The 13,905-nt window shown below is 48.5% G+C and overlaps 1 protein-coding gene across 2 annotated transcripts in view; it reads right to left on the reverse strand.

Moving 5' to 3' along the window:
* Positions 1 to 228: 228 nt before the first annotated feature.
* LOC149344683 (uncharacterized) overlaps positions 229 to 13,905 on the reverse strand; it is a 62,075-nt gene continuing 48,398 nt past the window's right edge. Inside the window, exons 1-3 of one of the 2 annotated variants that reach the window (XM_089546340.1) lie at positions 4,883 to 6,914; positions 4,373 to 4,456; positions 229 to 1,015 (exon numbers count right to left, since the gene is read on the reverse strand). In XM_089546340.1, the coding sequence (XP_089402466.1) occupies positions 946 to 1,015; positions 4,373 to 4,456; positions 4,883 to 5,046 (318 nt within the window). In that variant the 5' untranslated portion in view covers positions 5,047 to 6,914 and the 3' untranslated portion in view covers positions 229 to 945. Of the gene's footprint in view, positions 1,016 to 4,372; positions 4,457 to 4,882; positions 6,915 to 13,905 lie in introns of those variants that run through there. The other variant, XM_089546341.1, reaches the window with a different exon arrangement.

Consider the following 13,905-nt stretch of genomic DNA (forward strand, 5'->3'; position numbering starts at 1 on the left):
GCATAGGACTAAAAATAAGGAAGATAGGTCTACGGCCAGTACGTCCCTCAATCAATCATGTGTCAGATGTGAAACAAGTGAACAACACCATGTACTGTTTTTCCCATGACAGTGTCTTTTGTGGAAATGGGACCATATTGTTTATGTTATTTCGTGTGTGCAGTGGTGAGGAAGTTTTTTTTGTGGACTATGTAACCACAGCCAGTGAATACAAAAAATACCCTCAAGTGGTTCTACTTGATTTTATTCACATCACTGCGCCCACTGCAAGACAACGGTCTCGCTCACATCTCTTATATGAAACCTGTCCTCCTGTCCCATCTGCGGTCACTGTATCCTCACAGACTTTATAACCTCATCTGACCCCTTCTACGCTCGCCTTCTCTTGGAATCCAGTATATCACCAATAACGGTCATCATCTTTACTGTACTCTCATTACACGCCCTGTCCATGCCTACTTTTACCATGACTTCAACGTTTCTTCCCTGAGGCGCTCTGCTCTCTTTCTGCCTCTTAATGCTTAGACCTATAATTTCCCGTTGCATAGCCCACTGTGCTGTCCTCAATTTAGGTTTCACCCTTTTCGTTACCCTCAGTGGCTCTCCTTCAGAGGTGAGTACCAGCACTGATATTGGTTAACTGCCAGTCATGCCTCGCAGTGCCTCCCAAGTGCACTCCGCCTCGTTCTGCTACTTTTATATGCGCATAAAAATTATACTACTTTGAGTGCAGGACATCATGCAGAGCTTGCACAAAGCATGCATATCTATTTTCATGAATGCATTACCACACCAACATGCACATGCCATATCTCGAAAGCAAACCCTGAGTACACATACATGCTCACTATGTATGCACTAACCACAAGTAGGAAGGAAGCTGTTTTCAACTTCTGTAAGAAACCATGCAAACAATACACTGCACAAGTGGCATGCACACCTGAGCTAGCAAAGCAGAAACATGAAAGTGCAGTGAATGTATGTAATGAAATACCTGGATTCCAACTCCTGGGTGCTGTGGAAAAAAAAAAACCGAAAAGGTCACACACTGCAATGGTTAGTCACTTGTACTTTCTACTCGCAGTAGAAAGCATCATGCGAGTATACTAACAACGTGAGCGCACATTTCTGGCAGAAATAGAAGTGAATGCTGACTAAGCATTTCACTTATGGGAGGTTTCACATTGCGAAGCTACACACAGGTTATGAAGGACACTGTAGGGGAGGGCTCAGGATTAATTTTGGATCATCTGGGGTTCCTTAACGTGCGCTGATACCGCAGAACACATGGAAGTATTTTACGTTTCACCTTCATTGAAGCATTGCCGCTGTGACAGGCATTGAACCAGACTCCTTTGGTCCAGTAGGCAAGCACAGTAATCGCTGAGCCACGCGACAGGGTGCATTACATGCACACACACACGTGCTGAAATGTATATCGCAGCAGCTTGCTTTACAATACAGTTAAGCTTTAACCCTTTATACACACATGCAAACACAGACGTGCATTCTAGTTGTAGTCATCACTACAGCTGATTAGTGAACGCTGTTTGAGAAACAAATACATCCTTTATTGGCACTCATAACGTTGTCTACCTATGTGCTGATGTATCGCAGTGAAATCTTCCCTCAAACGATAATTTCACAGTAGCACTACTCATGTCGTACAAAAAAAAATGCATAGAAAGTCCAGGGAAGAAAGAAACTTACATCCGACACTTAGGATGAAATGTGCACCGTAAAGAAATTTTAATATTTGCTCACTTTTGTGCACCTCGCGACATATTTAATATGTACATATTAACAGTTGTTTACACAAATGACATGTTTCCCTTTGCCTGTGGACAATGTTCACAATTTTGACATTTTAAAATAATTGCACAAATGAAGCGTATCCCTCTGCTTGGGAAATACATTCAAAATGTACATATTTACAATTGCAGTCGTGACTCGTTATTGGGACCCCCATGTTAAGGACAATTCGAATTATGGACAGTTTTTATCAGGACTAAACTTTCAGTAGACTTACACCTCATAATTATGGAAACTCATCCTCACAACGGAGAGGGTACAAATGCACACACCCCATTATGTACACCAATGTAAAAAAGAAACTCCACTGCCCCAAATGGATCACTCCTTTCCTATATTTTGAGTGGAGCACACCAGTGGGAGGTAGTGTCAAGGCGCAAATGGCCGAGTGATGGCTTTTTCTTTTTGTAGTTAAATCATTGTCAATGTCTGGGTGCCGAGTCTATGCGCATTCGAAGTTGATGGGTTGTATGAATAGCTTTGAAAAATAACATTCTCTACCGACTGTGCTACGTTTGAAGTCGTATCCTGGAGCTTTCAGCTGACATATGTAAGCTAGCCGCTCATGGGACATGAGCTGCTTGAAGCCGTTCAGAATAAAGCCGTGCGATTCATCTTATCATCGTACTCGAGATTTCAAATGTGACGGAAGAGCGCAAAACACCGGGACAAGAGACAAGCGTTGTGTCTCTTGTCCCGGTGTTTTGCGCTGTTCCGTCACAAATGAATAACCAACATGCCCAAGCTGCTGTCCTGGGAGATTTCAAAGCGTTTCATCTTTGAAGCAAGAGCTCAACATGCCGCCCCTCGCAATGCGCAGAAAATTTGCCAGATTATCTTTTTTTTCACACTCTCTTTCACAGCAGTACATCGTTTGCCCGGTCGCACATCTTACCGCCATCGCATACTTCACGTCGCACCGATCATATCTACAAAGTTAACCCCATCTTCGCTCAGATGGAAAAGTACAAGAATTCACCTTTTAACCTTGTCAATAAAATAATGGAGCGAGTTGCCCTCCAGTATGGCTACAATAATCCAGTTTTCCTTATTTCAGTCGGAATTGCCAACTTATCTGGAATCCCAGCGCGTTCAGTAACCAGATTTGCGCTTTTATATCACTGACTTGCAGACCAGGATGTTCTCTTTCTCTGTTATTTGTGCATTTTTTTGCAACAGTTTTTACGCTGTTATGTTCTGTCTCAATATGACGTATTGACCACCTAAACTGAAAATTAACACTTGAAAAGTGTGCTCTGATTTGTCCCCCCCCCTATGTAATGCCCCCAGTGGGCCCTTAGGGTATTTGAATAAATAAATAAATAAACAGCCTTAGTGGGACACACATTACCACACCATAAGACAACGACATGCGCCTCGGGTGCCTCGTTATTATAAAGATCATAGTCACCACAGTAATGCTCTTGAAGCTCCAAAGGTTTTGTGTCATTTCCTCTTCATTGTAGGTCACTTATATGCACGCATGCAGACTATAATCATGAAGTGTTTCCTTGTGTTTTTTTTCCATGATTCGTTATTGCAGGCAACTCGTTGTATGGACATTTTATTCGGGAACCAAATTGTGTACATTTATAAGGCACGACTGCATTTACATAATTGAGATGTATCCCTTAGCGAAGGGGAAATGTTCATGATGTACATATTTACAGCTTCTTTCACAAATGGCACATATTCCTGATTGCATAAAATATTCACAATGTACACGTTCACAATCATACAGAAAAACTGAATCCCTGTAAATTATTTACAAAAATAAACACAAATGAACACATACCTTGTACCTGTACAATTTATAACTTAATGAGCAAAATTAACCTAAATTTATCCTTCATGTAAACAAAAATGCATTAAATGTACGTAGCCCCCCAAAAACAAAATAAATTACTCCTTGGAGGACCTAGGAGCACGTTGCTGTTCAAAGGCAGACACAAGTCTCTCCAGCAGAGCATTTCGCTCCCAGCGACGGCGGTCGCGCAGCTCTTCTGCCTGCCTTTGAGCAGCAAGAAGCTCCTGGTACCTCCTCTCTCTGTTTCTTTCGACATCGTCAATTTTCACCACCAGGGAAGCCAGCACATCTTGCCTAGAGCTATAACGTCTCCTCTGAGCAAGAGGGGATTGTGAGGGCTGCTGGCTAGACAGACGATCTGCGTCGTCCTGTCTCAGTTTCTTCCAGCAGCCTCTCGCTCTCTCCGCTCGGTCCAGGAACAGCATGTACGTTAGTGGAAGCAGATTAACATTTTCATGTGCATGAGACTGTTGTGTTGCACACTGCGACTACATCAAGTGCTTCTGGAACAGTGTCCTTTGTATCGCATTGGCAATGCTACCATACACCAGCAGCACATGGATGGTGCCTCAGGTCCCTTGGTGTTATGTCTGCTGAGAAGGTTTGTAATGTGTTCAGCTTTATGTAACATCAGTGGCGTAATCTTGATGAACGCAAATTCGGTTCTTTCTGATGAGAAGGCTACTATAGTTGTGTAGCTACACCAGCATCGTTCTTCAGCACATGCAACAGGCGTACATGAACAGTAATTACCCTTCTGGTGTCCGCACCAGGCCCGGTCCAAGAATGTATGGAGGTTGCACGGCATGGCTTCTCTCAAACACCTCCGCCAGCTCTCTGGACATAGAAAATATAGGTAACCACACAAGCTTCACGCTGCTCATATTAGCACGCAACAGATAGTGATCCTCCTGGCTTTGCAATTTGTGCACTATTAAAAGTTTTACAGAGTCAAACTTTCGATATATCTACAAATACCTTTATTTCAACATCAGGGATGTTAGGGGTACACCCAAAAAGCCTATGACTGGCTTGACAGAGGGGCGCACCCCCTCACTGGGAGGTTCTAGTATTTTCTGTATCATGTTCTACATGGCCAGTGTAATTTACTAACAAATAAGCACAACCAATTCACTTGTGTCAAGCTCATCGCTTGGACAAGCATCGAAATTCTTTCTCTCGGCAGAGAAGAATATACCAAATGCAAGTGTTAATTTCTGCAGGCATTCAGGGGTTGCATATTCAAGACTGCATACGACTCACTCTTCGAAGGAACATGACCGCCTGTCGTGGCCTGACTGCCTGTTGTAGTGGCGCATTCTGAAAAATCCCCTCTTCAGAGTGCGCCACTTGTTTTCGACCTGGGAGGCGGTCACGATGCTGGCCGGGAAATCATTATTGAGGGTTCCGGCCAACTCCTCCCACATGACGAGCTGGGGTTTCAGGCGGTTCCTCCGGTCTGATCGAAACGTTTTATATGCCTCTATCAGCCGGAGTTCTTTAGCCCTCGCCCACAGCTCCTCGGGTGGCTCGACGTCAGCCGGACCGGCAACGTGTCACTCAGGCGCCTCAGGCATGACCTCAACGGGTTGCTGCAGGGGTGGTGGGCCGGCAGCGCTGTCTTCGACGGACGGCTCGGTCGGCTCGGTGCTTTCTGGCCTGTCGTCTACACAGACGCGGAGGCCGTATGCAAACCAGAGTCCAGTCGAGGTGATGTGAACACATGCACACATGACGAATGACTCACGCACATCGCTTACCGTCTGTTTCATACAGCGGCAGGCCGTTCTTGAAGAGCTGTCTGCCATTCTCATCAACCAACGGGTATACCGCTGTCTGAACGCCGCCAATGAGCACAACATTCGCCATTTTTTTGTCTCTCGAAACAAAAACGAGAGTTGAATGTTACCATACGAGAGAAGTCCCGCACAAAATGCGAAAACCTCGCGCGACGTATCGCATGCATAGGCAGAACACCGTTACTCAGCAAACATCTCCAGCACACTAGATACTTTACTTCGGGATATAGGTTTTATGTGTCGATATATGACACTCCAGATGAACTAACTTTTTCCTGATTAGGCTGCAAACGCTGCGAATCAAAGCCCATCAAATTAAGGAAACATGCGATGCTCTGAGCCCGTACGTACTTTGTGATTAAACAAACACAGCATGGATATGACACATGACAAGTCTTGCGCTACATCAGAGAGCACCAACGGATCTCATGCGAAGGTTAACGCATCACATCGTCCGTCAGCAGAACGAAAATTACTCGGAATGACCATTGAGTCTAACTCAATATGGCCGCCAGCGCGGCGCTTTACTTTACCGGCAGCAGTCGTCTGCTGCCCGCCGGCGCAAAAATTTCCTGGCAGCCCCTAATAGTCCGTGGATAGGCGAAAAACGAAAGCGTTGCTATGCCGATGAGTGCAGGTGGGCGGAGCTTTCGGGCTGCCGGAGGAAAAGAAATACCGGACTCGAGTCCGCAAGTAGTCCCGGACAGTCCGGGACTGAAAAACAGATGCGGCCACTGTAGCAGCTGCGGGGCTCTCTCCTTTCGCACGACGTTCGTGAAGACCATCAGAAGCTGCTCCTTCAAGGTTTCCCAGTTCGTGAGGCTAGCTTCCTCATTCTCAAACCAGATTCTTGCTGGTCCCTCCAAGGCGAAGAAGTCGTACCTAAGTTTTGTAGAATCATCCCAGTTGTTGAAGACAGCCACACGGTTGAACTGCTCCAGCCATTCTTCGGGGGCCGCGCCAGGCGAAGCGTCGAAGGTTGGTGGCACCCGGGGCTGGTGAAGAATGATATGAGTCGTCGTCTGGGGCAAGCTCATGCTGGACGTTGCTACTGGCTTTCGCTTCCGGGTAGGGTCCGGCAGAGTCCCGAACTCAGGTGCGTCTCCTAGCAGAGATCGGCTTGCGCGGTGGACTGGACTAAGGTCCTGCAGGCTGAGGGCTGGCGTCATGACTTGTAGGGGGTTTCTGGAACATGGAAGGCAACCCCGCACCTCCACCAGATGTCACGTTGTAGTGACGGCAGTGCAGCGGTCAGGAAGACACCAGCAAGACTTGCAATTCTAGAGGCCGCCGCGGTGGCTCAGTGGCTATGGTGCTCGGCTGCTGTCCCGAAAGACGCGGGTTCGATCCCGGCCGCCGCGGTTGAATTTCTTTGGAGGAGAAATTCTAGAGGCCCGTGTACTGTGCGATGTCAGTGCACGTTAAAGAACCCCAGGTGGTCGAAATTTCCGGAGCCCTCCACTACGGCGTCTCTTATAGCCTTAGTCGCTTTGGGACGTTAAACCCCATAAAAAAAAAAAATCTAGAGGCCCGTGTACTGTGCGATGTCAGTGCACGTTAAAGAACCCCAGGTGGTCGAAATTTCCGGAGCCCTTCACTACGGCGTCTCTCATAGCCTTAGTCGCTTTGGGACGTTAAACCCCATAAAACCAAACCAAGACTTCCAAATGAAGCTCTTTATTTGGGCTGATTTGCACCCGCAAAAGAACTGAATCACTCGGGAAGCGACAAACGTGCTCGTCAGTCGTCGGACTAAGAATGCCCGCTGCTCACGGCATCGTTCAATTTAAAGCCGGCAAGGAAACTTCCAGATAACAGCTCAAGATCACCTACAGTAATCTGGAAACACCTAGATGCAGCTCTTCATGCCTGTGATCAATCGAGATTAATCGGGTCGCTTCTCGCGTCATGAACTATAAATTATAACACCCCTTTCCTGCGGCTTTGAGCGCGAACGAACGGACACTACAATGATACGTGGCAATATGCACCAAAGGAGCACCATGAAAGGGCCTCGGTAAGGAGCCTCCTTGAGAAGCACGTTCATTTCTGCGTAATCTATTGTCATAATGTTCGTGCAAAGGCACCAGGTCAGACTGTTATGGTTCTTGTAATCAAAGGCATTAGCAACATGACGTACTCTGTTTTGTTTTTGCCGCCACAAGTACATGATTGATTGACATAACTTCGCTCGGCCACCAAGTGCCAATGGCTCCAAAAAGATGGTGTTAGGGACGAGGTAGCAGCATCCCACCGCTGCCACCAGTTTGTTACAGACGAGGTAGCATAGTCGTGTGCGGGAGAGAGAATGAAGGACGTCTGAGACGAGGCTGCTGGGAAAAGACAATTAGAGGACTTTATACAGGAATATTTACAAGTGAGCTGCAGGAACGCTGCATCACGACAGCTCAACAGGAGGCCATGATGACAGAAAAGCTCTCGGCCGTGCCGCTGCCGCGCTTTTTAAGATTTCCCTTCCCTAGGGTCCCTAGATGGGGGCCGGGTTTCACTGGCACCAATCACAGACACGCACGCACTCACTCACTCCCGAGAGACCACGCCGCCGTCACCCGCTGGGAGAGGGAGAACGATGCCATCGCACAGACGCCACAATGTCCTCGAGCGGCGTTTCCCGCGCATTCCGAACGCGCGTTCACACTCGGTGTAGGTGAAACGCTTGCTCCACCGGGCAGACGGACGCGGCTTCCGTGGCAATCCAGGCGCTCACCCAACGCGCGTCTCGGGGTTTGTCGGCGTTTCGCTGCTGCCATGTCGTTGTCTTCCCCACGACGAAGGCGAGACGTAACAGACTGCCCCGCCGTGGGAAGGAGATCCCGATGGACAGGGGACAGCATCCGCTGTCCGGAGGGATGTCGCTTGAGGCTGGTCTCAACCGGAGTCAGTTGTCTCTCGGCGGTTCTGGAGCTCAGCGCACCTCGAAGTCTTTCTTTGCATGTGCAGGTTCCCAAAGGGCACTGCAAAGTGACTTGTGCTCCGCTAGCGTTAGAACCACGCCGAAAACCCAACCGCTCAGTCCGCAAGCACGACACAATCCCCACTAAGCGATGCCAGGCTCTTTCCCTCTTACCAAGGCAATTGATCCCTGGGAGTAGTTCAGCAGCACTGAGAAAATGCCCACAAATCGGCACATTACACCACAAAGCGTATCTCAATTTAGAACAATAAACAAAACCAATAGGTTCAAAATCCTATATCAGGAAAAAAACTACCAGCAAACTGCAACTATGATGCTGCCTCTTGCGTTACGAACCTCGACTTGAGTCATCGGCGTTGCCGTTAAGACTTCCCCTTTTTGTAAACCATGCATAAGCTTCGCTCAACATGAGAGACAAAGCCATAAATTTCCGTAATGCCACAAAATTTCATTCTGCATAGCAGCATACTGCCGTCACCTTGCAAATCACCGCAAATATTCGCTCAACATCGGAGCCAAAGTCACCTTAATTTTCCCAAACTCCAAAAAAATCAAGCGACTCCAGGCGCTTATGCTAGTGGCCTAAATGGCCCGTCTGCCTAGCACTTCGCGTTTTAACGGACGCTGCCACACATGGGCACGGCACCACTAGTGCATTTTTCGAAACAATTGTTGTCAAAAGAAACGCTTTCAATACAAACAACGCGTCGGGAACCTATTCCTGCTCAAACTTTTTTTTTTCTGCAAAATTTTTTTGTCTGCAGGAATGGTTTAAAAAAAGAAAAAGCAAACAGCAGAGACATCCTCGGAATCCGCTGCTAGCGAGCCGCGCCGCGGCTCAAAGGGGTCGCCTATTCTTCAACCGCGCCCTGCGCGGACGCACACCAACAGTGGCTTTAGCAGCCGACAATCGACAAAAATCAACTGCTCTTCGACACCTGCGAGCCCCAGACGCCAGACAACTACGATTTGTTCCGCACCCCGGCCGCGCGTCATCATCACCCGAGTAGCGTCTGAACATTTGAATGCGAGGGGATGACGGTCGCGTATGAAAGAAACGCCTACGAGGACTCCTTTCTCGATTCAACCGTGTCCTTCGACTGGAACGCGTTCTGTGGCGTTCTTCCATGCGGTAGCTGGGCGTCCTCTGCGGCCCGCTGCGAGTTTTACGCGTCCTGCTACCGTAGCGTCCCCACAATGGGACAGGTGGCTTTCGCGCTGACTGTACACGCCGAGCTAGTCCGGCCTTAGCGCGGTGCATGACGCATATGGAGTGCCGTGATGATAGCCTCGGACGATTACGCTGCTGGCCGGCCTTTAACTTTACAATGTCCTCGGCCCGTACTTCGTCCGTTCTCTCGAGAGCACCCCTCGTCTTGGCTCTCCTTGCGCGTGGTCGCCTTCCTAAAACTGCCTTCGCAGAACGGCCCTGCGCGCCTCCATTTCTCGCGGTGCCCTCAACCTCCGCATCTTCTCTCTGACGCAGCACCGAGCCGTATTTCACCCTTAAAGGGGCCCAGAAACACAATCTTAGTTAACTGTTTTGCCTGTTGATTGCATACAGTGAGTTATAATGGTGCTATTAGCGTCGGTAATACCGCGTACATTCCGTTTTTTAATATTTTAATGTCTTCCCAAAAACAACTTCATGGCTCTGATGGTGTCGCCACACAGTGGCGGGTTTTTAGCAGCGGATATGACATCACCTGGCGCGAGCTTGATGATCGGACAAACAGTAAATATACTGCAAATTGTGTGAATAAATAGAGACACATTTTGTCACCTGACTGCGTTTTATATTAGATCAACAAAAACAACTTGTTTGTCTTAGATAAGAGCCCTGCAAAGCAAGTAAAATAAAAATACACCACCAGGGGCGCTCTGGCATGGAAACGACGCTGCCAGTCTCAGCAAGAACGAGTTACAGAGAGCAGGCAACCATGGAGTACAAACTTCCGCGACGTGCTCTGGCTCGCTGTTTTGATTGGTTGCGCCAGGTCCCGTCATTGGGAGAGCGAAATAGGAGTGGGAAGCCCCGCCAAAATCGAGTTGAGGGAAGCGTTTTGTTTGCTTGTATTTTGAAATTTCTTCACTGAATAACTCCCGTTCCTGTGCATCGATTCCTGTAATTCTTTTTAGGTCAGCATCTGTGTGACATAAAGAACCCACCTGAAGTATAGCCGGTATCCCCCCCAAGCAGTGTTTCGCAGCCCCTTTAAGTTCGAATTATCGGCTCGTGCTTTCGGTGAGTCACCGCAGGTCGCAGTAGCTAGCTCTCCCGACAGCACTTTACCTCCTGCTGAGCATAACTTGCTCTCCTGAGGCTTGCTAATCGACCCTGCGACCCTAACTCCCTGGCCTGCAACTTGATCTGAAGCACACTCGATGGCTAACGTTGCGATCTGCCCTTGGGTTTCAGCGGTGCACTCGGGTGACTCGCAGCCGCTCTCCTTACAGCAAAGCGCTGTGTCCAAAACTTGGCTACTAAGGTTCGCCAGCCGCATCGAAGGAGGGTCTCCCTTGATTCCTTGACTGCTCTGGCCCGCAAGCTCACTAGTCTCTTCCTGAGCAGAAGCATCAACCTCACTTGTCAAAGCAGGTTTTGCCTCAGGGCTAGAGACGGTCGCTTCTCCCTTATTAGCGTTGTCTGTGCTCACTAACGAAGCAGATCGCTCGGCTTTGTTTTCGGTGGGAATCCTGCAACTCACAGTTTGCTCTTGATTCCCATTAAACTTGGCCTTCACAGAACTTTCATCATGACTTTCCTCAAATAACCCAAGGACTACTTTTCCCTGGTCACGGAGACCTTCGGCGTCTTTCTCCTGGGTATTATCCTCCCGACCGCAGGAATCCGCCTCCGTCCCGGAAAGTGTATGCTTCTCTGGGCTCAAAACCAACGCATTGCCCCTTTCCTTATTTCTAGCAGTGCCTACATTATCGCCCGAGCCCTCACGGCTGGCGGATCTGCACTCTTCCTCGTTGCTAGCCTTAGTGCCTACATTATCCCCCAAACCCTCACGGCTTGTGGATCTGCACTTTTCGCTAGCTTCTTGACCGAACTCCTCGGTCCTCGCTGCCGAAGTGGCCTTTCTTTCCTGGACCTGTCCTATGCCGCCACTTCTGCACAGCACTCGTGTCATCCGGCGACTGAGCGGAGCTTCTAACTCGGTCCCTGACACTATCGCGGTGTAGCTTACCACCGTCAATTTGGCCTTCCAAATCTGCCTCCGCGGGAATTCGAAAGTATCGGAGGAGCGCACTTTTGGTTATCGCATAGTTGTGGGCATCCTCGTCAGACAACCTCGCCCAGACATTACAAGGTTCACATGGGAGTAATCCCATCAACACAATTGGCCAATAACTCTGGTCAAGCTGCTCCTCCATGCAAATTCTCTCAAAATTTTCTAGAAAAGTTCTGAAATTTTCGCCTTTTCTCAAAACTCTTAAGCGAGATCGCGTTCTCATACTTCTGATCGCGTTAAGTTCACGTGTGAGTTCCCGCATCTCTCTTTCGTATTCCTGTTGCCGCTGCTCTCTTTCGCGTTCCATCTCCATGTCGAGACGCTTCCTTTCCAAAGCGTATTGACGCTCGCGTTCCTCTTTCTCTTGTTTTTCTTTACGTTCAAGTTCCTCTTTCTCTTGTTTTTCTTTACGTTCGAGTTCCTCTTGTTCTCTTTTTGCCAATTCCCTCTCCTCAATGGCCTCAAGGCATTCCGCAAGCTCGTCATCTTCAGCCTCTAACGCAAGAATAGCCTTCAGCAGTTCTGGTTTTCTGAGTTTGTCTGATACCTCCAGACCCAACTCTTTCGCAAGCTCCAGTAACTTTGGTTTGCGCAGCGTCTTCAAATCCATGGCTGCTCCGAGTGCTGCTTCTCTACTGCCCGCTATTGTCTTGCTGCAACTAACCCAGCAGCAACGACAACTCAATTACCAGCTCTGTTCCCGACACTAACAAAAGCCTGGCAAAACTCAGCAGAAGAAAGTCCCGCACTCACCAAACCTCGCAGCCAAGAATCCAGCGCAGTCGGTCCGCTGCAGGCAACCAGTCATCACAAAGGGCAGTTGCACTGCCTCCGACTCGCCGTTCTGCTGCTCAGCGTCCCGTTGTCCGCAACTCTCCGCCGGCGTCCGATGTTTCGCATCCCACCGCTGCCAACCAGTTTGTTAGGGACGAGGTAGCAGCATCCCACCGCTGCCACCAGTTTGTTACAGACGAGGTAGCATAGTCGTGAGCGGGAGAGAGAATGAAGGACGTCTGAGACGAGGCTGCTGGGAAAAGACAATTAGAGGACTTTATACAGGAATATTTACAAGTGAGCTGCAGGAACGCTGCATCACGACAGCTCAACAGGAGGCCATGATGACAAAAAAGCTCTCGGCCGTGCCGCTGCCGCGCTTTTTAAGAGTTCCTTTCTCTAGGGTCCCTAGATGGGGGCCGGGTTTCACTGGCACCAATCACAGACACGCACGCACTCACTCACTCCCGAGAGACCACACCGCCGTCACCCGCTGGGAGAGGGAGAACGATGCAATCGCACAGACGCCACAATGTCCTCGAGCGGCGTTTCCCGCGCATTCCGAACGCGCGTTCACACTCGGTGTAGGTGAAACGCTCGCTCCACCGGGCAGACGGACGCGGCTTCCGTGGCAATCCAGGCGCTCACCCAACGCGCGTCTCGGGGTTTGTCGGCGTTTCGCTGCTGCCATGTCGTTGTCTTCCCCACGACGAAGGCGAGACGTAACAATGGTCATATGTGTGGGGGGTATAGAAACTCGTTGACAGTCACTATCATGTGCGCGTGTGGGCAGCATGTCGATATATTGCATTACGTTTTTTGTTTCATAGTGTTTGTGGCTTTGTACTTCATGTATGATTGATTTGATTGCTAAGATGTTTGATTCTAATTACTTTTTAACTGTACATTCATCTATAGCTGTTCGTCCAAACAGTCTGCTTTTCTATCAGCTAATCATCATTAAAATCAAAGGCGCCAAACCATACACACACACACACACACACAGGAGAAGAAAAGACGAGACAGAGCGCCACTCATTAAATGAGTTGTGAGTGGCGCTCTGTCTCGTCTTTCTTTCTTCTCCTGTGTGTGTGTGTGTGTGTGTGTGTATGGTTTGGCGCCTTTGATTTTAATGATGAATAACTACCAACTAGCCCAACAACAAGTTCTTCTATCAGCTAAACTTATTTTAAAAATTTTCTTTTCACTTCAACTTTGCAGAACTTGCAAAGAAAGCCAAAAATATTTTCCACGCATGCGAGCGTTTTGGACGAGCTGCGAAAACAATTTGTTTGGGAAAATTTTTTGGCGATATTGTGTAATGTCCGTTGCAAGGAAAGAGGGAAATCTTGTAGAAATAGAATGAACTATGTCTGGTCATTAAGAAACATCGTCAGTGTACTGAGTGTTTTTTGGGGAGGAACATTGCGGCAGTATCATGTCGATCTGAAATTGTTGCCAGGGTTTATTGTCCTCGTGGTCAGGAATGAGTTGTCTGATTTAGAGTATTAACTGCTAAAACGAAAACGGACGCAG

Source organism: Amblyomma mixtum, chromosome 5 (genome assembly GCF_055824585.1).
Source record: "Amblyomma mixtum isolate Tamu chromosome 5, ASM5582458v1, whole genome shotgun sequence".
Classification (NCBI taxonomy): Eukaryota; Metazoa; Arthropoda; class Arachnida; order Ixodida; family Ixodidae; genus Amblyomma; species Amblyomma mixtum.